This window comes from Chelonia mydas, chromosome 15 (assembly GCF_015237465.2).
Source record: "Chelonia mydas isolate rCheMyd1 chromosome 15, rCheMyd1.pri.v2, whole genome shotgun sequence".
Classification (NCBI taxonomy): domain Eukaryota; kingdom Metazoa; phylum Chordata; order Testudines; family Cheloniidae; genus Chelonia; species Chelonia mydas.
The window spans coordinates 32,201,832-32,227,233 of record NC_057856.1 but is presented as its reverse complement, the minus strand read 5'-3'; the positions used below and the strand labels follow the sequence as shown (position 1 = coordinate 32,227,233).

Genomic DNA, 25,402 nt, shown 5'->3' with positions numbered 1-25,402 from the left:
TCATACGCACCCTTTGCTCTCCCAAATTCAGTGAAGGGCAATCTGTATTTACTTTTTGTAATGAGTACTTCATAGTTGCAATAATGAAAGAAATTCAGTGCACTCAGACTTGTGGTCACTCTCATTCATTATCTTAGGGCTAGTCTACACTGGCAACGCTAAAGCGCTTTAATGTGCCTGTGTGGTCCCGGCGCAGTGCTGGGAGAAAACTCTCCCGGTGCAGTGCTGGTGCACTGTCTACACTGGCGCTTTACAGTGCTGAAACTTGCTGCACTCGGGGTGTGTTTTCACACCCCTCAGCGTGAAAGTTGCAGCGCTGTAAATTGCTAGTGTAGACACGCCCTTACTTTGCATCAGCAGTAATAATTCAAGGATCTCAAGGTACTGTACAAAATCTTCATTCCTGTTTTACAGATGAGGAAACTGAGGTCCATGAGTGCTGGGTGGTGGTAGTGGCCTGAGACGTACAGGAGATCAGACTAAATGATTTGACCGTCCTTCATTGCCTTAAACGCTGACTCTCTAAAGTGACTTGCCTGAGGTGTCACTTCATGTCAATAGCAGAGCTGGATATAGTTCTTGGGTCTCCTTACTCCTCCCCTGCTTCAACCACTCAAACGTTTTGCCTTATAACAAGTGTTTAACATGGGGTTGTACTTGGTTGATTACTTTCTACTTATGTAATTTTACTGTCTGCCTAGTATTTTATAAAAGGTCAATGAACATAATTGATTCTGCCATTTTTATGAATATCTGTGGAACAGATGACTGACTATTTAGATGCTTATTTTATACATTCAGTTTGTTCCTTTTCTCTTTCAGCCGAGTGGTTTTACCATGCTCAGTGCAAGAGGTATGTACTCTCTACCTTTCTAGTTGGGCTTTGTGGTCTTCTTTTAAAAACTGATTAGCCTGGATCCAATTGTCGGTTTGGTGCTGTGCGTCCACTAGTCTACCAGATGTGAGATACTGTCCCATCAGTGAGGCAGAACAAACTTGTCTCAGCTCAGTGAACTTCAAAGCAGACAAATGACTACAGGTCAAGAAACTTTAGCTGCTTCCAAGCCAATCCAGTGCTTATGATCAAGAAAAGGAAACTGTAAATCTCTTCATTGCTGCAGAAACTTCCTGCTGATGAGGCATTGTGTGACTCCAGCTAATATATTTCTGTCTCACATAAAACAGGGATAGGGACACTCTTTAAGTGTCTGAAACTGAGGATTTAAATGGCACTGAAATGCACTTAAGTAAAACTCACTCCCCCAAGTTGAACAGAAAACTTCCTGTTCTAAGGGGAAATGCAGCCTCTTTCGTTTACCTTCTGGTAGCTAGTTCCATCCACCTAAATAGCTTTCTCCAAAGAAAGCTGTGTTATATACATGTGTAGTGACCTCTTGAATAACTGTGTGCATGTTAAAGCTGCAACACTGGAAATAAAACTAATCATTTCACAATTTTACTAAACTAAAAACACTTAAATAGCCATACTTGCATGTCTTTTGCCAGAACAGAAATAGTGTTTCATAGTTCTCTTGGGTATCATGGAAAATTAATAGCACAAAGAATAAAATTCTTGATCTGTCTAGTGAGGCCCAAGATTGTATGCTGTTGTATTAATGTGGAACAAAACAAATAGATCACAGAGCCTGTTTTCATGATCCATTAGACATATTTTTCCAATATTTTGTCATTCTCTAGTGTGCACTTTCCTTATACTAAAGTGTCAGTTTACTTGCATGTAATTATGTCCATACAAAGTTCTCTGGTCAAATTGAAATATCTAAATTCTGACACACTAAACAGTTTTCCTCTGTCCCATTTTAACGTTGAAATTTTTTGTATCTCTTAATTTCAGTATCAAGTTGGGCAACTTTACTCTGTGGCAGAAGCTAGTAAAAATGAAACAGGAGGTGGTGAAGGAATTCAAGTCTTAAAGAATGAGCCTTATGAAAAGGATAGTGAAAAGGGACAGTATACCCACAAAATCTATCACTTAAAGAGGTAAGGGATCTATTTGGGTTCTTTCTGTGGGGGAATTACTGACCCATGATTTCCCAGCTGCTATTTTTATTATGTAAAAGTACAATACCCTTCAGTCTTGTCCAGGAAATATTTAGAGCCAGTTTGGAATTTTATGAAGGGTAATGGGGAAGAAGAAGAGCACACCATAAAATGGGTCTGGACATCAAAAAAAAGTAAGTTTTAGGCACTTGATTCAGAGGAGACTTCTGCTGTTTTATACAGCTCATCAAATTGCTGATGTTAAATACATGAGTTTTCCCAAAGCTTGTGATACTTCGGCCTGTGCTTTGGTTAGTGAAGAAATTCCATGGCAGCAGGATATCGCCACGAACATATATTTTTGACAAGACTTGACTTGATGCCGTTCCCTGTGCGATGTGAGCACTACCTCAGCCAGGCTACAGGTCCCTGGACTGTTCCTGAAATTGGGCCATATTTGCTGCCAGTGAGCTATGTTTTGTTCTCTTTACAGTTATGGAGGAGGAGTTCCTCTGAGGTCATTTTCTTGCTTACTCTTTTGACACACGTGCACCAGTGTGATGTGTCTAGTATAAAAAAGTGGTTTAATATCTTGGCTACAATTGTCTTCCACTTCTACTCTTGAATGGGAAATGTTCATTAATATTTGCCTATTAAAGTTGTTGCTGGAATCTTGCTACAGCTTCTGGGACCCCTGATCTATTTTGATCTTGTCAATACTGTAAACAGACTGTCCAGTGGACCAAAGAGTACAGTTCTTATCTATTACGGTTTTCTTTGAGGGCTTAAATGATATAGAACAGAAGATTGTAGTTAAGACCTAGAAAAAATTGACTAACAAGAAATGGATTGTTGAACAGAACCTCCTTCTAGTTTTCTGTGATTGGTAATGTCAAAGTCTTCAAAGTTAGGAATATAACTTTCTGACCTAAGAAATTCCTCCTTGGTTGTCTTTCATTTTCCTTACCTAAAGTGGATATGGGATTCAACTAATCCCATGTTTTGTGTTAGTGTTTAATTTGGTAGGTGTATGCAGTACAAATTGGTAATGGAGATGTGCCAGGGCTTCATTTCGTCAGGAAGCTGTACTTGTTCTACTTCAGTTTAAAATTAAGATACTGGTAGTTAAGTGTGTTGCTGCAGTTTTCTGGTGTAGCTAGTAGAAATTGACTTGTGCGGAGTTTGCTCACCAAAGTTTGAGGAGTGAAGCCCTCCTCCCTTATTCTCTGTTGGACTACTCAGCATGCTAGTCACCGGTGTTGTTTTGCATGGCTTACTATATCTAGTTTACCGTTTTACAAGAAATCAGAATTTTCAGCTCTCTTGTAATTGTTTAAACTGCTCTTCTTTTGTTCCTGCAAAAAATTATGAACATGAGGCTCCCAGCTGGCCTGTCATATTTCTAGAGCCCCTGTCACAATAGTATTTCGGAACTAAGTGATTTAGAGATGTGTATTAAATAAGAAGTCTTAACTTGGGTCATTAGAGTATGACTTGTTTATAGACTGCTTTTAATGTGGGGTTTCTTACAGCTTTCCAGTTAGTTCACTGAGCTCTCATGTTCTAAGAATAGGTATTACCTTGTTTAAAAGAGATCTGGAACTCAGTAACGTTTCACTTTTTGATCTGGTTCTCTCAGAATATATTATTCCTGGGGAATTCTGCGCCGCAGTGCAATGCAGAATTTAGCGGAATTCCCTGTTTACCCTGCAGAATTTCTGGCTGTCAGTAGGGGCCGCTGGACTCTGCGGAGCCCAGCTCAAAGTGAGCAGATCGCCCAGCCTGGGAGGGCTGGAGGCTGCACGCTCTGCTTGATCCCCATTGTCCCAGGATGGGAGAGAGCCTGGGAGAACCAACCAGCTTTGGCAAAGGGTGAGGGAGGGCAGGGCTGTATCACAACACATCCCCCTGTGGGACAGTAAAGAAACTGCGGGGAGTAAAGGCTCTGGGTGTGCTGGTGCCTGGGGGCTGCCCTGCTGCTGGGCTCTGTGGGGAGGGAGGTGCTGGTGTCTGGGGCGGTGCCTGGCGGCTGATCTCTGCGGGCCCAACACAGCCCCCTCGAGCACTCCCAGCTGGGACTGGGTTGTTAACTGGGGGAATCTTTTTTGCTGTTGTCTGTATTGTTGACATACTTGTTGACAGGTATTTTGAAATAAATAACCAAAATAATTGAAACTGGAGTGATTATATTGTGGTATTTTGACAAATAAAATATGCAGAATTTTGAAGAATTTTAAAATATTGTGTACAGAGTTTTTGGTTTTTGGGTTTTTTTAAATTTTTTGATGCGGAGTTTTTAATTTTTTGTTGCAAAATTCCCCCGGGAGTATAATATATAATAACCACTTTCTGTGATACATGAGGATGTAATTCCTATGTTTAAACTTTAGTATTTTACGTACTTAAAACTAGAGCTGGTTGAGCAAAACTCCAATAATTTAGCTAACTCTATTCCATCAATTCATGAAGAAATTATTCATGAATAACTTTGTCAAACAGAAGAACTCCTTAAAAAGTGAAAAACCCAAAGGCACTTTTGCAAGTGCACACACATTCATTAAATTAAATGTAGAGTTAGGTATGTCCTAGTGCATATTAATCTCTGGATGGGAATATCCCTTAGACAGGAAGGTATATTATATTTGAAGGACTGTAGTCTAAATGGAAAAGGGAAAGGCAAACTGAAGGCACAGGAACAATAGACAAACTAGGGTGAGGCAATAACAGCAGGGAAGGCTGCAGATCTCCTTGTCAGACCTGGGCACAATGCAGAGATTACACTGGTGGATGTTGTTGAAGGTCTCCTGGCAATGAATGAAGATCCACTGTCCATTGCAGATATTTTCTATCATTGGTTTTCAATACCATTGATTATGAGGTGTTGCTGACTTGCGTGCAGAGGGAGTGTATATGACTTCTCTCAGGTTGCTGACCATTCCCAAGGGAGGAGGATGAATTCTTGTTCATCATCCCCAAGAGTGCTCCCATGTGGAATCAAACAGATTTCAGTTTTATCTCCCTGCCAGTTCAAGACCTACTTCATCAGATGGGTTTTAGCCCACAAAAGCTTATGCCCAAATAAATGTTAGTCTCTAAGGTGCTACAAAGTACTCCTCGTTCTTTTTTCTGCTAATTAGAATAATTTGGTCATAAAGTTTAGTAAGTAATACCTTATCTATTCACTTTAAATACTGAAATCTCATGTTTGCTATCAATCAGTGTTTTCCTATTCAAGATTAAACTTGTTCATGTCAGATAATTTTTTTTTTATTGCCAAACAGAGGTTCCAGCTTGGCAGCATGAGCCAAAACGTGAGCTGATCTGTTGGAGCTAACTACAAGCATATGGAAAATTATATCTGGAACTTGATGTACAGGGTTGCTGTGGCTACTGTGAAGTTGTTAGAATATTTTTGTTGGGTTGGCTCTGGCTGACCCATTTAAATCTGTTTCAAGCATTAAGGTTGAATATTTGAAAATAATACATTATTTTGCCATTTTTTCTGGATCTCTCCATGTGGTCAGTCACCAGTGGTACCTATTGAAGTGTGAACTCACTAACTCTACAATCATGCTGAAGAGGTGATCTTTACTTACCAGCCATTCTTTAGGGAAAAGATGACTTTTCCATTCCATTTGAGGTAGAAAGAACCTTGAATGATTGTCCTGAGTGTTGGACTTCAGCATGGGTTGCTGGCCTTGTTCTTAGCCCCTTCATTCTTTTCTCCAGGTAGCCCCACTGACTTTTCAGCTTGCTTTCTTGATCTAACAGGGCATGGGACACTGAAAATATTCTCCATTTAAAGGGAATCTGTTCAGGAACTGGGTATCATCAAACACTAGAGGTAGTGAAATGATAAGGAATTAAAGCAGGCCATAGAAATAAATTACTGCTTAAGATGGCACTTGAACCTTTCTCCTCAAGAAATCAGATAAAATCCTAACTTGAGTTGCAAGAGGTAGCAATCTAACCACATAGCAGATAACATGGCATTTGTGAGTAATAATTATGTGGGATCAGTTGGTGTGAAAAGGAACAACTAATTCCTGGAAGGTTGTTGCTGGCCATTCTTTAAGTGCATGGGCAGAGCTGAGTGCAGATGTCTGTACTATAACTACCTTAAGTCTGTACCACTGATTACAATTTTATAAGCTACAAACTCGCAGTCTTCAAAAAAAGAAATAAACGTTTTAGTGTTGGAGCTACTCCTGATCCATTATGGATAATGAGAACCACAACTGTAGATAGAATCTCTCCTGTTTCAGGGCATAAACCAATCGCTAGTTGCCTGGGGTTCAGAAAAACTTATCTTTATGGGGTTTCTGTACTTTACTCTGAAGCATCTGGTCTGACCGCTCTTGGGGAGAGAATTCTGGATTAGGTGGGCCTTAGGTTTATTCAGGCCTGACAATTCCTATACTAAGAATCAAAATTTACTGAAGACATAACTGGGATAATTTAATTGATTCCTATCCAGGTTCTAGATCAGAGCTAACTGAGCTACATGACTTCATCTATGTCATGTCATGCTGCTAGAGAGATCAACAGACCAGAACCTTAGAGCAGAGTTTCTTTAGACAATGGTGTTTACGGTAGTTGAAGAGAAAGGAAAGCTAAACTAAATTTATGATTGAGATCATGCTGCTGAAAATGTTTAATTGACTCCATTACTTTGGGAATGGGAACATTATTGCAGTTCATACAAATTAAACTGATTGCTTGTGCATCATAATTTTTAATATGCTTGGGTAAAAAAATGTGCCTTTTCAATTAGATTGCTAGAAATCATTGTGGAATCTCATTCAGTTGGCAGAGCTGTAACAAACCACACTATTTTGCTCTTCACAGTAAAGTTCCTGGGTTTGTAAGGATGATTGCTCCAGAAGGCTCCTTGGTATTCCATGAAAAGGCTTGGAATGCATATCCATATTGTAGAACAAGTAAGCTTGCTCTGAATTGATTCTTACCTTTTTGCCATACAGCATAGAGATGCTATCAAGTGGTTTAGGCCCCAAAGTTTTGTAATTGGGTGGAAAATACCTTACAGGTCACTTTTTGGCAAACCTACTCTGGCTGAGCTATGCAGCCATGAAAGACAACAAAAGTTACCAGCAGATTCTAGTCCCAAGACATAATTGTGTGCTAGTGCATGATGTCTCCAGTACCAGACTAAAGAGTCTGACTAATGTCTCTTTCCAAATCCAGGATAAAACTTGTTAGGAAAGAGACATAATTTACAGTCCCTAAAAGCTTCTGCAAAGGATGAATGTAAAGGTTAAAAATGACAATTGTAGATAGCAATCAAAGTTCCTTTGATCTGATGCACTATTCATGTTTACTGTCCAGAAAACGCTTTGGTCTTTAGAGGAGGAAGTTGCGTAAAGGAGATGCATTCACCATATTCCATTTCTGAAGCTTTGATTTCTTTAAATTCCAAGAATCCTGTCCCTTTTTTTATTTTTTGGCCCGTCTTGTGTCAGTGTTTAAAATACTTTAAAGCATACTTCATCTTTAACATTAACAAATTGTTTCACAGAAGTATGCTGATGAATGGTTTTATTGTGGGGTTATCTTATTGAACAAGGGGTTTTTAATGAGCAATTGTTATACCTTCTGTATATAACTCAATCTATATTACAGATTGCTTTAGAGTTAAGACTTTTGTGACAGTCCTGTTGCACATATTAACACTATTTTGAATGCCTTCTTTTCCTTTCCGTTGCATGTCCCTCTGGCTTTCAGTTGTGACGGTGAGTACCTGGATTATTATTTGTTTATGAAATGTGTTTTAATGTGGCTCTTGGTTATTAAAGTTATAACTGACTTTCTGATGCTGCATATCTGCCAATCCAGACTCTGGTTTACTTATTAGGTAAGATTCCACCAGTCAGAAATCAGAATTTTCAGATCCTATACTTGCCACTACTTCTCTTCCTTATTCTCTTGTTCTGCTCTCATCACTCACTCTGCTCTTCATAATTCCTGATATTGGAACAGTACACCACAGCTAAATGATTTAATAGCTGTGAATATACAGTTTAAAATGGCAGGAGTTCCACAGGAAGCTATCCAGGAAAGGGAAGAAAGTGCCTTGGGGTCTACTTTCCTCCAGCTTAGCATAGCAGACTAGCTTTGCCCTATTGCATCAAACACTCTCCAGGCAATTATGGCAGGGTCTGGGCATGTGACCTGTTTGAAATCGATAGCCAATGTCTCTGGAGGAGCTTTCTTTCTACCAGAAAGTGGTAAGTACTCTCAAGGATAGTCAGAGGGATACAAACTTTCTCTAGTTCGGTGGTCCTTTTGTGAAGGCTGGTGCTAAGGAATGCCGATTGTGTGTCCAAAATGCAAGTACATAACCTCTTCCTGAAGCTGAAGTGAAAAAACCACCCAGCCTAAAACATCCCCCAGCAGTCCCTCATAGGAAGCTTTAGTTTTCACCGTAGTCTTTGAGAAGGGTAAAACCTCCAATAACGCCTGAATCAGCATATAGAGAGTTACCTGAGCTATGATACTCTGTTCCCTGTATAAGGCCAAATTAGCCATACTGTACTCGTGCATCTCCTCTTGTTGGATTCACTCACTGAATTTAGAGGTGGAAAATACTTGGGTCTTTGAACTTCCAGGAGACAGAATACTGAATTAGATGGAGCACAAGTCTAGTCTGGAGTGGCAGTTCTTGCTGTGGTTCCACCCCAGAGCCAGCTGCTGAATTTTCCTGCTGAATGTCCTGCTTGGAATCATTCAAGTTGAGTGCAGCTGTAGAAAGGGAAAAGATTAGCACTTCCTCATTTGATTTATTGTGTAGTGCCCAAGAACTCAGAAGTCTCTTCTGTAGATATAGACAAGAAATGCTCAAAACGGTGTCATTGCACTGAGCAAAGTTAGTATCCAAAGTAGTAATGGTTTAATGAAACGGACACACAACTGCTATCATAATTTAATGGGAATTTGTGTAACCTCCTGCATCACTTTGCCAAATTTGGCCCAAATTTTCAATGCAGTAAAGTGAATTTTAAATGAATGTTAGATTTCTATAAATGAGCAACTTCCTTTGTGACTCTAGTTTGGCCCATCCTGCAGCATTATAAACCAGTGTGTTAAAGCTGGATTAGTCAGAGTAAGAATGACACCAGTGGGTATTTAAACATTAAGCTAATATCAAACAAAAAAGCCCTTCTCATTGTTAAAAACTGTTGTAATGTGTAAATCAGTTTTTGGTCTCTTCTATAGTATATAGCCACTGTAGCTTGAAATTAGTCAATTGACCCTGGGATGCTTGGCAGAAATACACCCTGCCAGCATCTGCAAATATAATGGATCCTGCCTACAGAGATAACACTGATACTGTCAGAACTCACAGCCCAACCTTTCCTCCACATGGAGAGCTAAAATGTTTGTAAAACATTGAGGTGAGGGCATCCTATCCTCCCTGGAGCAGATGATGGGTAATCCAGCATGGAGTGAGTTAAGCTTTCTGTTACAGAGAAGGGCTGGGAAGTTGGGAATGCTTTGAGGGACCAAGCATTCTCATTGGGAAGCTCACATTAACTCAAGCTCCACTTCTATAGTCCTTTTATGTATGCCATGACAACAGTTCATAGTTCTTTGTGAAACTGACATCCAAGGTAATAGCTGTAATGTAAAAAGTGTTTTTCCCTGACAAATGAAACTCCTTCATTTGCCACACTTTTTTCAGTCTTACCAGTAGGCAGTTAATCTGAAAAGTCAGCTCTTTTGAGGCAGTATGATGAAGGATCACAGGTCAAATTTATAGGGTTCCTTGACTGTGGGAATAGCTGGGTAATAAGACTGGCTCATGTGCAAAAATTCCTATTCCTGATTGGTGAATGGGCTAACCCAGAATCTGGATTGGTATCACTTAATGACTTAAATTTGAAACTAGTGCTTGTCATAATGGTAAGTGTCTCTTCAAAGACTAACTGTTTTTTTAGTTTTTGTAAAGTGCCTTGCCTCCTTTCTAATATTTTTATTAGTTGGAAGTAATGTTAAATTGCTTGACTTGCTCTCTGTCAAGCAGATTTCATTTCTGAATCTGAATTTATTGTGGAATCACCACTGTGGACATTCTATGAAAACAGCTCAGCTCTCACTAGAGACCAGCTATACAAGGAGTTGCAGATGGGGCTGTAAATCAGGTTTAGCTTGACCAATCGCAGTATGTGTGCACACATACATGCATGCAAGTGCATGCTTTCACTTTGTATCAATAACTACTTTCCTTGCTACTCGAGGGGGGCGGAGGAGGGTGTGGAAATTTGTCTGTTAGGTGGAGTTTCATGATTAGGCTGATTCTTGCTTGCATATTTATACCTGCCACTGGAAATTTCCACTACATCATCTGACGAAGTGGACATTCACCCATGAAAGCCTATGCTCCAGTACGTCTGTTAGTCTATAAGGTGCCACAGGACTATTTGCCATGATTAGCTTTGTTACGTTAAATTTCATGTTCCCTGGATTTTAGCATTAACTCACGGAATATTAAAAAAAAAATAAAATTGAAAATTCTTTTGGGACATTTCCTACATTTTTAGTACTACAGGAAAGATCCCACAGCAGAATAGTATTTTTGCATGGGACCTTTTGTTAAGATGTCAGTCAGTCTTAATAAATAAAATCCTGACTTTAGAAGAAATAGAAAACTTGCTGTGACATGGGGTGGGGGATATTGAAACCACTTGGAAGAGTCCAACTGAAGTGTTTACAAATTCTCCATATTTGTATGGGTAGGTGTCCAGGGTATCTAGATTTACCAAATGGCCATCGTTCAAGTTACTGCTTATGCTCTAACCAATATTTCAGGTTGAGGTGTAGGGCATCTAAACTTGTCTGTTTCCATGTGCAGTAGTGAGGCCTCTATTTCTGTTCCTATCAGAGTTAAAATCAGAAGCAAAGTCGCTAGTCAAGGCCTACAGTGCCTCCTCTGGTGGAGAAATGAAGTTGTTAAATGTAAGATTTAAAAGGGGAAAAAATAGTCACCCTTCTGCTGCTTGGTTTTGTTTTTTACAGAATGAATATATGAAAGATGACTTCTTCATAAAAATCGAGACCTGGCATAAACCAGACTTGGGGACATCAGAAAATGTAAGTCAGGGTCCAGTAGTAACCCAGCATTTGCCATACTTACTGCACGCATTGAACCTGGTGGACCAATATCCCTTTTCTGGCTGTGGCCGATAGTTGATGCTTAAAGGAAGGCAGCCTCGCTCCAATAAATAACTACTCCTCTAAACCAATGAAGCTATTTCTCCTACAGGCGTGGAAGGAAGAGGTTAGAGAAAGGGAGATGTTTTTATTTATTTTCAAAGCTTAAGAGATCTTCAGATCATTCAGTGAATGGGAATTGTGTAACTACCCTAGATATAGCTCCTGAACACTTGTTCAAGGAAACTTCTTATCCTGGATGTCTCCTATCCCAGCGGCTCCAGCAAGGGTTTTAAATGAATCGTACTGGTCACTTTGAAAGCACACACTCAGTCCTCTTTGTTCAAGCATTTTATTAATGTTTCATATTGAAATTCCTTTTTTCAGCTAATTTTCTGTCTGGAAATATCCTGGATTGGTCCCTCTCAGTGTAGCTGGTTCAGTGCCAGTACGGTGGTGCGTGATTTGGGCTGTCCCCTTTCTCTTCTCTAATGAAAGAGTAACCAGATACTAATGGTGGGCCCCTATACAAATATAATTGTCCATTTTCAGTGTTTGGATGACTTGCCTGGACCCTTGTTTTTCACGCAGGCTAGAAACCTGCAGAGGGGATGACTTATGCTAGTGAAAATAGAAAGTAAAAAGTGTTCCCAGACAATTCTGCTTGTGCTTAATCTGAAGTGTATCTATGGCTAACAGCTATATGTATATGACACATGCTATGTATCTGGGCCCTTTGGTTTGCATTAGGTCACGTCTTTCGAGAGAGAAATTTTAATGGATACATTTCAAAACACTATATGGCTAACAAACTTCAAAATGTGCTGGGGTCTCTAATGAAGTCATTTGACGTACGGCAGGTTACTAATAACTGGATCACTTGCATTTCAGAGCTTTATGTGAAAGTTGCTCACTAAAACATCTGCCTAGCCTAATTACAGTGTTTGATGTCATTATCTGTAAAGAAAGTGACAGAAGAATACAATTTAGTCTTAAAACCAAGCTCCTCTGAAAGCACAGAACTGAAGGTTTAATAAAGCTACAACTAGCTTCAGAATCACTTAATTAAATAAATGGTAACTTCGGAGTGTATTCCCCAGATGATTCTAAGAAAACTGTCCATCTCTGTAGAACTCAGAAAAATCTGCGTAATACAGAACTAATGCAGTACTGCAATAAGGCGACACAGGGTAAAGTCCCTTCTTCTCCCCATTGCAGGTGCACGACTTGGATCCAAACACGTGGAAGAGTGTTGAAGTTGTCCATATTGACATTGCAGACCGAACTCAAGTAGAACCAGCAGTAAGTAGACTCTGTGCTTATTGGGAGATGGTTGTCCTGTCATGCTAATTATTTTGGCCTAAATTTGCACCTTTAACATTGTTTTCCATTGATTGAAAATAAACTAATATAACCAATGTGTTTCATCCCACAAGTAAATATAAAATTGTTTTAAATAGAAGTATTAATCTAAATTAGGGGATGTCAAATGATTTAAAAAATTGTCATTAATCACAAGATTAAAAAAATTAGTTGCAGTTTTATTTGCACTGTTAAACCGAATACCAATTTAAATTTATATTTTGATTTTTCTACATTTTCAAATATACGGTTTTCAGTTACAACACAAATACAAAATGCACCATGCTCAGTTTTTATTTTGATTACAAATATTTGCATTGTAAAAAGATAAACAAAAGTAGTTGTATTTTTGAATTCACCTCATATAAGTACTGTAGTGCAATTTCTTTATCGTGAAAGCGCAACTTACAGAATTATTATTTTTTATGGGCTGTTAAATAATCACAGTGAACACATTATTTTTTTTAAACCAGTGTTAATCACACACCTCTGTTTTGACCCTCTTCACTTACAGTACTTCATCACTTGGCAGAAACTGGCACAGTTCTACTGTGTTCTCCTGATCTGGAGTGATTAAATATCAGAAAAAGCTAATGGAGCAAATCAGCAAAAGTTCAGGTCTTTTGAATGGGAAGTTTATTTATAAAAACTTCCAGATGATTCTCTTAGATGGTTATCTGTAGCCATTGCAAGGCTGAATTCCAATACCATTGAAGTACTCTGAGTCTTCAGTACCACCTATGCGCTAAACATGCTTTCACCTCCAGTTCTTGTGCTCCAGGTAACCCACCGACTGCAAATAAATCCCGCCAGCTGCGACAGAGTACACTTAAGAGTTTCAGGGTTGCTGCAATCTCATGGATCAAACAAAGTACAACAGCTTAACCAATGGTATTGCAAAGTGGATAGCTATGGACTGCAGACCACTCATATTTTGTAAATGAGAAGGCTAAGAGGTGGTGTTCAAATTTCATCTTCCAATCAGTCATACACCCTGCCCTCCTGAGGAACCATTGCATCAGGGACACATGACCTATATCACAACGAAAAGACTACAAGTTTGGCACTTCTGAAAAATGCACTAGCTATTTGCTTTGATTGATGATCATTGGACATCCTTGAGTGATCACAGCTATCTTGGAGTCACAACACACCTGATTGATGCTGCATGGATACTATAGTCGTTTGCTTTAACAGTAATACATAAACCTGTGATTAATTGCAACTAATTTTTTAAATCTAGTTAGTTTTGCATTAATCGCTTGCATTAATGGCAATCTAATCTAAATGCTCAGTACTTTTAAATTTTGTGGGTACTTGCTAATCTATCAGGTTTGATTTTTATCAGCACATTGAGGGCAATGGATTTTTGGGAAACAGCTGACTTGATCAAACTGACTTGATCAACATTAGTGTGCTGGTTTCAGGGTGTGAGGCTGAAATTGAAACAGGAATTGAATCCAGCTCTTCTGCATGGCCTGGAACAGAGCTCTGACCTGGCCATCCCTTTTTGTCGCTGTTTTAGGAATATATATTCTTAAATAGCCCTCCGTTGGGTTATGGCAGGTTCAAACAGGTCTGTCTTTGCTGCAGAAATCTCTGTTGGAGAATTGTTATTGCTTCTATCCTTTCCAACTTTATTGAACACTTCTGCCCTTCAGTGCAGCAATTATCACCAGATGGGCTGGTCTTTCTTCTCTGCTAGCAGATAGATGGGCCAGCTGTAGCTAGAGAAACACCGGTGTCGTTTCTTCAGCTTCCCCTCTCCAGTTACTGCTTGGTTGCTGCTATTTATTATTTTGAAGCACGTATTATTTTGCCAAGCACCTCCCATGGTCCCTGCCCTGAGAACTTACAATCTAGTTTCAGATGAGATGCAATTCAGGGATAATGCAACAATGAAAATGGCAGTGTGTACACTTGTAAGGTTACGCAGTTATTTAGTGTAAGTGTGTGTAGTTTGGGTGTTGCAATACTGGAGGTGCTCAAGGAGCATAGAACTGGAAAGGACCTTCTGGGTTGTGGAGTCCAGTCTTCTGCTATTGCTGGCAACCCCGTCATAAAATGTTCATAAACTTAGCAATCTCCATCTTAAAACTAGTTAGGTGTTTCGCTCTCGCTTCTCCTATTGGGAGGCTGTTCCTGAACCTCACTCCTCTGATGGTTAGAAACAATCTTCTAATTTGCAGCCTGGCTATAGGCCTGGCAAGCTAACTTGGGAACGGCAGTGCTTGTGTGAGGGGCGGTGAGTGACCAACTAATGGAAATGATTGCAGAAGTATTAAATGTCCACTCAATGTGCAGCAGCAGTTAAAAAATCAAACAATGTTGGGAATCCTTAAGAAAGGGAGAGATAATAAGACAGAAAATATGTTGCCTCTCTATAAATCCATGGTATGCCCGCATCTTGAATACTGTGTGCAGATGTGGTCGCCCCATCTCAAAAAAGATCTATTGGAACTGGAAAAGGTTCAGAAAAGGGCAACAAAAATGATTAGGGGTATGGAACGGCTTCCATATGAGGAGCGATTAATAAGACTGGGACTTTTCAGCTTGGAAAAGAGACGACTAAAGTGGGAATATGATTGAAGTCTATAAAATCATGACTGGTGTGGAGAAAGTAAATAAGGAAATGTTGGTTGTTCATTCCTCACAAGAACTAGGGGTCACCAAATGAAACTAATAGGCAGCAGGTTTAAAACAAAACAGGATCTGTGAAGGCCAAGACTGTAACGATTCAAAAAAGAACTAGATAAGTTCATGGAGGATAGGTCCGTCAATGCCCATTAGCCAGGATGGGCAGGGATGGTGTCCCTAGCCTCTGTTTACCAGAAGCTGGGTATGGGCAACAGGGAAGGCATCACTTGATTACCTGTTCTGTTCGTTCCCTCTGGGGCACCTGGCATTGGCCACTGTCGGCAGACAGGATACTGGACCAGATGGACCTTTGGTTTGACCGCTCTTACGGTCTTATGCATAAAACCTTAGAAAAGATCAAGTGGCAAGTAAATGTTGTGAATTTCCTATTCCAAGCCTGAAATTGTGGCAGACAATACCAGTGCTATCGTCTGTAAGAATGCTAGTTCTGACCACCGTATAGGTTTGTGTATAAATATATGAAGCTATGCTAATTATTAGACTCCAAGGAAATGAGTAGTACGTAAATCTTTCCATCCTGAGGGATTCTCTTAATGTAAATGCTGCTATTTACTATATGCCCTTCATGCACCATTAGAGAATAGGCACTACTGTGCTTAGCTACAGTATCAATGCATTTTGTATTGAAGACTGACCAGGCGGCGTTGCTAAATATCTGTGCTCGGAACTCCTCTTCCTATCTGAGGCATTCTTTGCCTGGTTCCTTTGACTAGTCTGTGGAATGCTTTGTCTTGAACTAATGTTTTTTTTTTAGTCACATTGGTTTTGGTTTTGTTGGAGTGTGGGGATAATGTGAGTGCCTTTCCTGTCTTTTTGTGTGGTATCTTACTGGTACGCTGTGGAGAGGGCTTGCCGCTCTCCTGTCTGAGGAAAGTTATATATATATTTTTCCATTAATTCACAAATTTTTCTGAAAATAAGGTAATTACATCTGTAATTTTCTAGCAGTTTTTCTAAACTCCTTAAACTTTTGCCCTCCATACTAAATGAGTAAACTTTAGCCAAACTCTGTGTGCCAGTTCCTTTAGTTTCCAGCTATAATCAAAAGTATAACATATAAATATAAAAATAGTAAATTCCTTAAAGATTCTAATGGCATGCATATACTAACCCACACCCAAGTAAAAATGTATACAAATGATTCAGCAGACATCTGCTATTCTCTTAAGGTATACATTTAAACCTAGCCTCTCTTAATCATCTCCAGCACTTTGAGTAGCTTTTGTGATTTGTATACAAAAGTCACTTCCCAAGAGAGGATGAAGCATTAAAGCATAAGCAGAAGTGTCCATACAATTAACATGAGAAGAGGTTACATTTTTGGAAGTAATCGGAAGGAAAATGAGCATAGTGAAAACAATGAAATTGAAATCGGGTTTGTAGCTATTTCTGAGGAGATTACATCTGCCTTGTTCCAGACCATATTTGATTCCTATTTTGTTTCTAGAACACCATCTGTGTTTTAGTAATGTCATTTAGTACAGATCAGTAAACTTTCTAGCAATGGTGCACAAATACCTGAGGCGACAGAATTTCTATGGAGCATGTGGTACCATCCCTGTTCTCAGAGTGGTAGCCGTGTTAGTCTGTATCAGCAAAAACAATGAGGAGTCCTTGTGGCATATTTGGGCGTAAGCTTTCGTGGCCTAAAACCCACTTCATCAGATGTATGGAGTGAAAAAAAAACAGTAAACAGAATATAGCACATGAAAAGATGGGAGTTGCCTTACCAAGCGTGGGGTCAGTGCTAACGAGCCAATTCAGTTAAGGTGGAAGTGGCCTATTCTCAACAGTTGACAAAAGGTGTGAATACCAAGGGAGGGAAAATTACTTTTGTAGCGCTAACGAGGCCGGTGCAATCAAGGTGGCCCATTTCCAACAGTTGACGAGAAGGTATGAGTATCAGCAGAGAGAAAATTACTTTTTGTAGTGTCCCATCCACTCCCAGTCTGTATTCAGGCCTAATTTGATGGCGTCTAGTTTGCAAATTAATTCCAGTTTTGCAGTTTCTCATTGGAGTCTGTTTTTGAAATTTTTTTGTTGAATTGCCATTTTTAAGTCTGTTGTTGAGTGTCCAGGGAGGTTGAAGTGGTGTTCTACTAGTTTTTGAACGTTACAATTCTTGATGTCTGATTTTGTGTTCATTTATTCTTTTGCGTAGAGACTGTCTGGTTTGGCCAATCTACATGGCAGAGGGGCATTGCTGGCACATGATGGCATATATCACACTGGTAGATGTGCAGGTGAACGAGCCCCTGATGGCGTGGCTGATGTGGTTAGGTCCTATGATGATGTCCCTTGAATAGATATGCGGACAGAGTTAGCAACGGGGTTTGTTGCAGGGATTGGTTCCTGGGTTAGTGTTTTTGTTGTGTAGTGAGTATTTGCTTCAGGTTGGGGAGCTGTCTGTAAGTGAGGACTGGCCTGTCTCCCAAGGTCTCTGACAGTGAGGGATCGTCCTTCAGGATAGGTTGTGGATCTTTGATGTGCTGGAGAGGTTTTAGTTGGGGGCTGTAGGTGACAGCAAGTGGCGTTCTGTTACTTTCTTTGTTGGGCCTGTCCTGTAATAGGTGACTTCTGGGTCTGTCAATCTGTTTCTTCACTTCACTAGGTAGTTCTCACTAGAAATGTAGCTTGAACATTTGAAATAACTTTTTCTTAAAGTTGTTAAGAGGACTTTTAAAATATTCCCACTTGAGAATGGATACTTGTTTCTTCTGAAGGTAGAAGGGAGCTCTGCTCTGAGTACTCTAGTCATGGCATGTTGTGGAGCTAAAAAATTCATTTTGTGAGCTCAGAAGCTAGGGTGACACAACATCTGTTGTTCGAAGAGGCCTGGGAACTTCTTGTCTGGCTCACAAAAGTTGAGTCTACATTACAAAAATGATCATAGCATACCCAGTGGCTTGTCAAGGGGTATAGACATTGTGCCTGAATGAAGGGGCGAGTGAGAGCCCTAGTTGTTCCAGACTGGCTCCAGATCCAGACCTTATCTTGTGAATCTCTCCAGTTCCAGCAGGCTTGGCTAAGTGAAGGCACTCGGTGCCAAGACTTCCCCGTGCAGACAGTGTGTTTAATCAAGAAGTGAATTGCAGAAGCTTGGAAAAAACAAGCTAATCCTATAATGTGCAGATGTTTCTTCACCAGTCCCATGAAGCCCGGCTGTCTACTTCTCTGAAGTGCCGTCACTCTAGAACACATTGGTTTTGAAGAGTATCTTATTTTAAAGATGTTTTGAAGTGCTTGCTCTTCTTAACAATGTTTTGTTTAACCACTGCTAGCCTGAGCCCCTGTGCTCGGACTCCATTGCTCCAGAAGAGATTTTGGGAGCTGTGATGTCCCCAAGTGATCCATCCTAAGGTGTGTTAGTGATCAGTAGCCAGGCAGCAGGGTGTCATGGAATCTAACATTAACAGGTTAGTTTGGAAAAAACGCTGACTTTGTTTCAGCTCTCTGCTACTTGGGCATTCAGCACAGAGTGGTGGGATAACTAATGTTCCAAACACTCTTGCCGTTTGCTGTATTTTCTTGAAGAGCTGTTGTCTGAGATGGTTGTGCCTGTGGTCACCAAAGTTCTCTTGTCCCTTCAAGTGCCCAGTAATGGTGTAATGGAAAGGACTGAGGAAAACCTCACTCTTCGTGCCCAGGGTTTCTTCCCTGCTTTGCTTGACATTTCTCTTCTATTCCAGAAGACTGGGCTATGAACTGTGTTTGATTTTACAGAACCTGCAGAGATTTTCTCATTCTCTTGGAGCAAGGGTTGAAAGGATTAAATTGGTTTGCTGAGCTGCTATCAAACGCCACATTTACCTTGTCTGCTGTGTACTACACCATGTAATTCTCTCAAACTTTAGCCTGCCTATAGGAAGGATTGTTATATCTCCTGCGATGCTGACATCAGGTATTGGCTTTGAAAACTGAACAGCTTTAACATGCCTTCCATGATTTGGTCACCCCTTCTCAGTTCCGCCCTATGGACCCTAGGCTATACACCTTATGGTACAAACCTGCCTGTCCTTGTGTTATTCCATGGGGCTCATAAAAACCATGGGGCTTGAGTCTAACTTGTTCTTCCCACTTCTTATTATACCATTTTTATCTCCTTCATCTATCCCTATCTCATGTCTTCTTCCAACTTGCCCTGCTTGCCTGAAATAACCTCCCTTTCCCCATCCATCAACTCATTTAAAATCTTTCTAAAAGACCATCTCTTCCATGAATCTGTCAACCTCTGAATGCTGCTCCCTTCTCTTCTGGTCTGCTTGTATTTCTTTTGCTAGTGCATTTACATTGTAAGTTAGCCTGTTACCTCAAATATGAGACTTAGAGAACAGGAGACAGGGCTAGCAGGACTGTTCCAGAAGAGATCTTAATAAAAAGATGAATCTTGCTAATTTATTGCTTAAATCTCAGCATTTTTACACTGAAGCGTAACACTCATTGCTTCAACCAGTCTTTCCAACATACCTCCACCAAAACACTCATGCACACACTCTTCCTGGAGAATGAGCAGAGTAGTGGTAAAAGCTTGTATATAGTTGTACCTCCCTGAAGCACCGTGGTGAGAGGGTAGGCAGTATAGCTGTAAAAAAATCTTCTTGGTACTGACCTGTTACTGTGTAGTGAGGCCTGTGCATTTGCAGTGCTGGATCAGTCAGATTGGATGGAAAGTCCTGGCATTCAATCTCTGCCAACAATGGCCATGTAGCATGATGTGTCTGCTAACCAACAAGGATGACACTTAACAGTCTAAAGCTTAAAGGTAAAATTTAACACAGGGCTGAGGTGAGAACTTTGAGAGATTCTGTCCATCTGGGCTCTCAGTGCTGTGTCCGTTCATGTTCAGGAGGTTTTCTTGAGAAAGTCATATGGAATCCTAACTAAAATATGAATGGTTCCATGTAAAACTGGCTTAAGGTAAGCCCAGGGATAGAATTTTCTTCCTTCTGTAACTGCCCTTTTTACACGTGCCTTGTGGGTGCTACAGTCCTGGGAGGCTGAACTGAGGTATGGGCTCAATTATAACTTCTAGCAGTTGTGGTGACTCAAGCCTGTACCACCTCAATAGTACTGTTTTCTTCTACTACCTTGGTCTCTGTTGGTGTGGCCACGGGCCCAGGTTTTAGAACCATTTCTCTAGGGAGCCTGGGATGGGTCTCTGTCACTCTGAAAAGAATGGCAAAGATGGAAGCATCTTGGTTCAGGGTTTCATGTTCTTATTGCTGTAATTTATTTAAGTAAAGGCTGAAGTTTCTTTAGAGGGTCCTCTATTGCACTGTTGCAAATGATGCCAAAGGCACCTTTGAAACACCATCCTTTGAAACAGCCTTTGAATCCCCCACATGCTGTTGCCCTGTTGCATTATAATTTTGTTTCCTGTCTCTCTTCAGCTTTCAAGAAAAGCTTTCCATTTTTTTTTTTTTTTAGCTGTACTGTTTATTCAACAGTTGCCTGTTTCACTTCCTAAGAAGGACTTGCTGCTGTTGGGAATTATGCTCTGGCTGGATATATATTTTCCTTAAACTCTGAAAAGAGCCTTTGTTTATTTGTGATCTGGCTCTAGTCCAGGCTCCTTCTTTCAGGCCTGGGAGGACGGCCTGTATCTGAGAAGAGTGCCAACAATTCTGTCTTGTGCATCAAGAGGTTTTAATCCAGACAGTCTCACTTTTTCCTTCTACTCTTAACCAGGCTTGGGTTAGGTGATTCAGCATCTTTGCACAAATTAGTCTTTCTTGTTCCAGAAAAAAATTAAAATGGATTAATCATGGTAATTTTTGCTTGAATACCAGATTTTATTTCTCTGTGACTCTTCATTTGCAGTATTTTCTCTTGTCTCATCTCATATTGCTGGTCTTTCCCATCCTTCACAAGAGGAGGTAGATCTTTTCTTTTGCTCTCTTCCCCTGTGCAAAGTGCTAGGAGAAGGCCAAATATTTCGTAGAATAGGGTGTTCTAGTGGTTTCTGGCCAAATTTCAGAAGATAGAATGTAAATTCTGTCTATGGAAAAAACAAAGCTGCATATTTAGGTACGCAAAAGTGATGAATTGCCAAAGCTAAGGTTGCACATGCAACCATGACTCTACTCCTTAGAGTTGGTTTACATGGCGGAAAAAGCCTGGAATAGCTATTTCTGAGTAACTACTCCTCGCTATCTCCTTATGTGAACATTGATTCTCCACTGAGTGCCCTTGTGTAGTTTAAGTTAAAGCACTTCGGAAACTGATTAATCCACAAACAGGCATTCTCAGTGCCGATGAGAAGTTAGTGTGGAATAGTTGTTGCACTTTAAATTCACACAAACGTCCCCATGACTTCTGTTGTAGGCAAGACCTTAGTATTCGTTATGATGTCTGTTTACTTGAGAAACTGTATGGGATCATGTAATGTCCCCTACAACTTTTCCTGCAGGCTTGCTGAGGAGATGCACAGGCGCCCTGTCTCATTCACTGCAGGTATTGTATGATGAGCTGAGCATAAGCCCTTGCCTTATTGACTGACATCTTATATGTGCCTTGCATGGACTCCAGCATTCAGTGCACTTAGTAGAAGACGCTACATGTGTTTCTAAGACCATAGAGAACTATGGGTAGGACAGTGAGGTTATATAAAGACTGTTGTAATGTAAATGCACAAGAGGGCAGAGATCAGGTTGTACAAACCCACCTGGACCCCATAGATACATACTCGGGATGTCCAGTATGTGCTGATGTGGGTTGTGATCTTTGATTTAAATATTTTCAGTCAGTCTTTTTAAATATAAATAATACCAATAACCAAATTTAATTCTTTAGGTTCAAGCCTCTGGGGCAGTCAGATTAATTTAAATTTAGTGGAGGACTGTGAATGATACAATGAGTGATACAGTTAAAGACTCTAAAATAAAGTAGCTGAAGCAAACCGGTATTACAATATAATCATAGATGCTATTTTAAACTCTCGTTCCAAGATGAAATGGTGCATCTAGGGGTGAGAAGAATGGGTATATAATCCTTTCACTAATGGTACCGTGATGGTGGGTGAGCACTTTAATCTACCCTTTTTATAACACCCCCTAATTATTTAGGATTTAACCTGCCTTTTACCAAATCTGTTTTTCCACTACCATAATTAAAATACCTTCTACTCCTTTATTAGCTATTTAATATTAAACATTACCTTAATTAACATCTGCATAGACACCATTCCAGTAACTATCAACATAGATAGTATCCTTCCAAAACATATGCATTTTGTCTAAAACATTTTTAAAACAAGTTAGAACCAAACTTGTTTACAGCATGACCTGGTGGTATGGCCTAACTTATCTCTAGCTTGCCTCTGAGCTGTCTCACTTCACTTCACCCACAATTTACCAGGCCTCATTGTTGTCAGCCCTATATTTAGGCCCCAAAACCTGTTCTCTACTTACATTTAGCTCATTTCTATTTAACATCACTCTTATAGATCACAGGGCACCAGCACTGTTTTTAGTGTGCTGGCTTGATGAGCTAGCACAAGTATCCAAGTGCAGACGTAGCCTCGGATCTGCATGTCGATAGATCATCCCAGCACTGTGCTGATTGAATCTGCCCTGTGCCTTACCCAGAATGGATTGTTATAGCACTAATCCTTTAAATATGCCTTTTCTTGATTGAACATTTGTTGCTTTAGTTTTCATACGTTAAATTAAGTTATGATAATTGTGAAGTAGCAGTTTTGCCGAAGGCAGTGCTCTGTGTTGACATGGAGCTCTTACTGACACACATACAGCTATTGACTTTAGTTTTCACAATTTTTTAACATTTTAAAGAACTTATTAGCAAACACATTAGACTGCTGAAAATACAGTGGAGTTCACTGACATCTTTATAGAAATACTGTCCATGAGTCTTAATGTTAAGTAGAACATCTTAAAAGAACGAACTTTCCCTTTAACCTTAGAATATCACTTGTGCTTCAGGCATTCATCATTTATTTAGCTGTCTGTGTTCTACAATAACATTCAGCTAAGTGCGCTCTTCTTTGTAAAAATATTTTGTAGAAGAAGGTTAATGCTGCTGGATTATGAAAACCTTCCATTAGATGCTTGTTTTCAGTAAGTGGCTTTTTCAGTGTCTGAATTAATGAACATTTGGCAATCTGTCAGAAGACTTAGATAGCATTAGAGGGATCACATAACTTTTTTGTCTGTAGTTACCTTTCCTTTCCTTCCGACAAGCAGATCTCAGGTTCACCATTTCTTTTTCAATTGTTGTAGTGGGGTTTTTGCTTGTTGAATGGCCAGTTTTGGTAAATTGTGTTTTCTGGACTGTTTTCACATACCTGAAAACTTCTTCGTAATGAAATCTCTTCCTGTGCACAGCCTGGTGGTGATAATGTCAGAACAGAGTCTCATCATGTTTGTTGCAATGCTGTGCATTTAATAGGAAGGTGAGGAACTGGAGCCCATCTACTCCTCAGTGAATAGTCTGTCTGTGAAAGTTCTAAAACCAAATTTGAGCCTTCTCATCGCTGAGCTAGAATGCTAATTTTCCATAATCCTCCTGATTTTGAAATGTAATAGCAAAATTACTCTAATTCAAGTTTAAATCTAGTAATTTTGCAAGTGTGTGCATACATGTACATGCATACATGTACACTTATGTCACTCACCACCACTTGTGTCCAGTGAACACAGCAAATAATGATGCGGTCTCAGGGGTTGGAGTCTTCCCCACTGATCCTGTGGCACTTGTGCAGACTACCCAGTGAGGTCTGGTGGGCAAACCATGACAATTTTGAATGGGTTGGGGTGCCTCTGGGTTTACCGCCCAAGTCACAGGCTTCTTTTTGTGCTCCAGCTGCTCTGTGTGGACTCTGTTGGACTACGTTAGCATGCTCTAGCTAACATAGCTAGCTAAAGCATGCCAGCAGGGTCCATAGAGGATAGAGTACACACGCAGCCTCTGGCTTTCACTGAATTCACTGTCCCTTAACTCCACAGGTAATTGCTGCAGCTTTTCTCTTGTCACACCCTCACTAACCAGTAGGTGAGGAGAAACCAGAGGGGCAGAAGCAGGTGACTGCACCAGAGGAGAGAGGGAATGCAAGGGGGGTGGGATGCTGGGAAGGAGGCTCAAGTCTGGGACTGGCTTAGGTAAATAAGAGCCCTAGGTAGCAGTGGAGGGCAGCTTTCCTAGGGTCAGTCCTCCCCTTCTCGCTGTTTGGGGCTGGGAGCCAGGGGTGCAATGAGGAAGGGGCCCAGAGGATCCAGGCCGCCCCTTGACCAACAAAGAGAGGAGGTGGGAGCTGGTTCCAGTTCCTCTGTGGGAAAAGAGCAGAGAGGAGAGGTCCGAATAACCTCACTAATTACTCCCTAATTTTCATAAACCTCCCTAAAAGTCTCTGTAGAACCACATGATTTACCCAGCCCCCAAATTAGCAGTTTGTAAGCTCTGTTGCACAGAAGTGTCTTAAGTGACCATAAAAACCAACATGAAAAGCCCTCTTACCTGCATCTTCCTTGTTCTTCATCAGTGTTCCAGGCAACGAACTGAGGAGCCAGGTAAACCACAATTTCTCTGTACTTCCTGTGGTGAATGTGATGGTGGCATAGGGGACTAAATGTTGCTACCTCATGCAAGCGTCCATGTGTACAACCCTTCAAAAAGGGGTGTCCACGAGAGACTTTTGGGACTAGTGCTTAAATGGTTGGGCCCTTCTCTGGGCTGGGGAGTGCAGAGCTCATACTGCAGAGGTGGTGAACACAATAAACTCAGTTATGTCCTAGTGCTGACAAAGTGCTTGGGATGCTGAAAGGCTAAATTGAAATGCCATTTTAAGAGCTGCTTACACACCAATTCTAAGAGTCTGGGTAACGAGGAATTGGAAAGTCTCATTAAGAAGCAATTTGATATAATTGGTATTACTGAAATCTAGTGAGATTAATTGCATTGATGGGATGTTAAAATCACAGATTACAACCTGTTTAGGGATGATAGAATGGGTAGAAGAGGTTGGGTGGTGGCCCTCTATATTAAACATTATCTGTTTCTGAGTTATTGATAACTCAGAACCACAAGATATTGAATGTTTATGGATCACTGTGCCAACTACCAAAGCCCAAAGTGGTCCAGATGGAGGTCTGCTGGAGACCACAGAATCAAACTAGGGAACAGGATGAGTTACTATTTAAGCAACTTTCTGTAATGTGTGGAAAGAAAAATTGTGGTATTATACGGGACTTCAGTTTGG

General features: G+C 40.4%; 1 protein-coding gene across 4 annotated transcripts in view; it reads left to right on the top strand.

Moving 5' to 3' along the window:
- Positions 1-25,402, top strand: part of PITPNB (phosphatidylinositol transfer protein beta) — a 78,805-nt gene that overhangs the window by 8,093 nt on the left and 45,310 nt on the right. For all 4 annotated transcript variants that reach the window (XM_043529450.1, XM_037878500.2, XM_037878502.2 and 1 more), the window contains exons 2-7: positions 823-853; positions 1,856-2,001; positions 6,850-6,941; positions 7,744-7,751; positions 11,035-11,109; positions 12,388-12,471. In XM_043529450.1, coding sequence (XP_043385385.1) covers positions 823-853; positions 1,856-2,001; positions 6,850-6,941; positions 7,744-7,751; positions 11,035-11,109; positions 12,388-12,471 — 436 coding nt within the window. The remainder of the gene's footprint in view (positions 1-822; positions 854-1,855; positions 2,002-6,849; positions 6,942-7,743; positions 7,752-11,034; positions 11,110-12,387; positions 12,472-25,402) is intronic.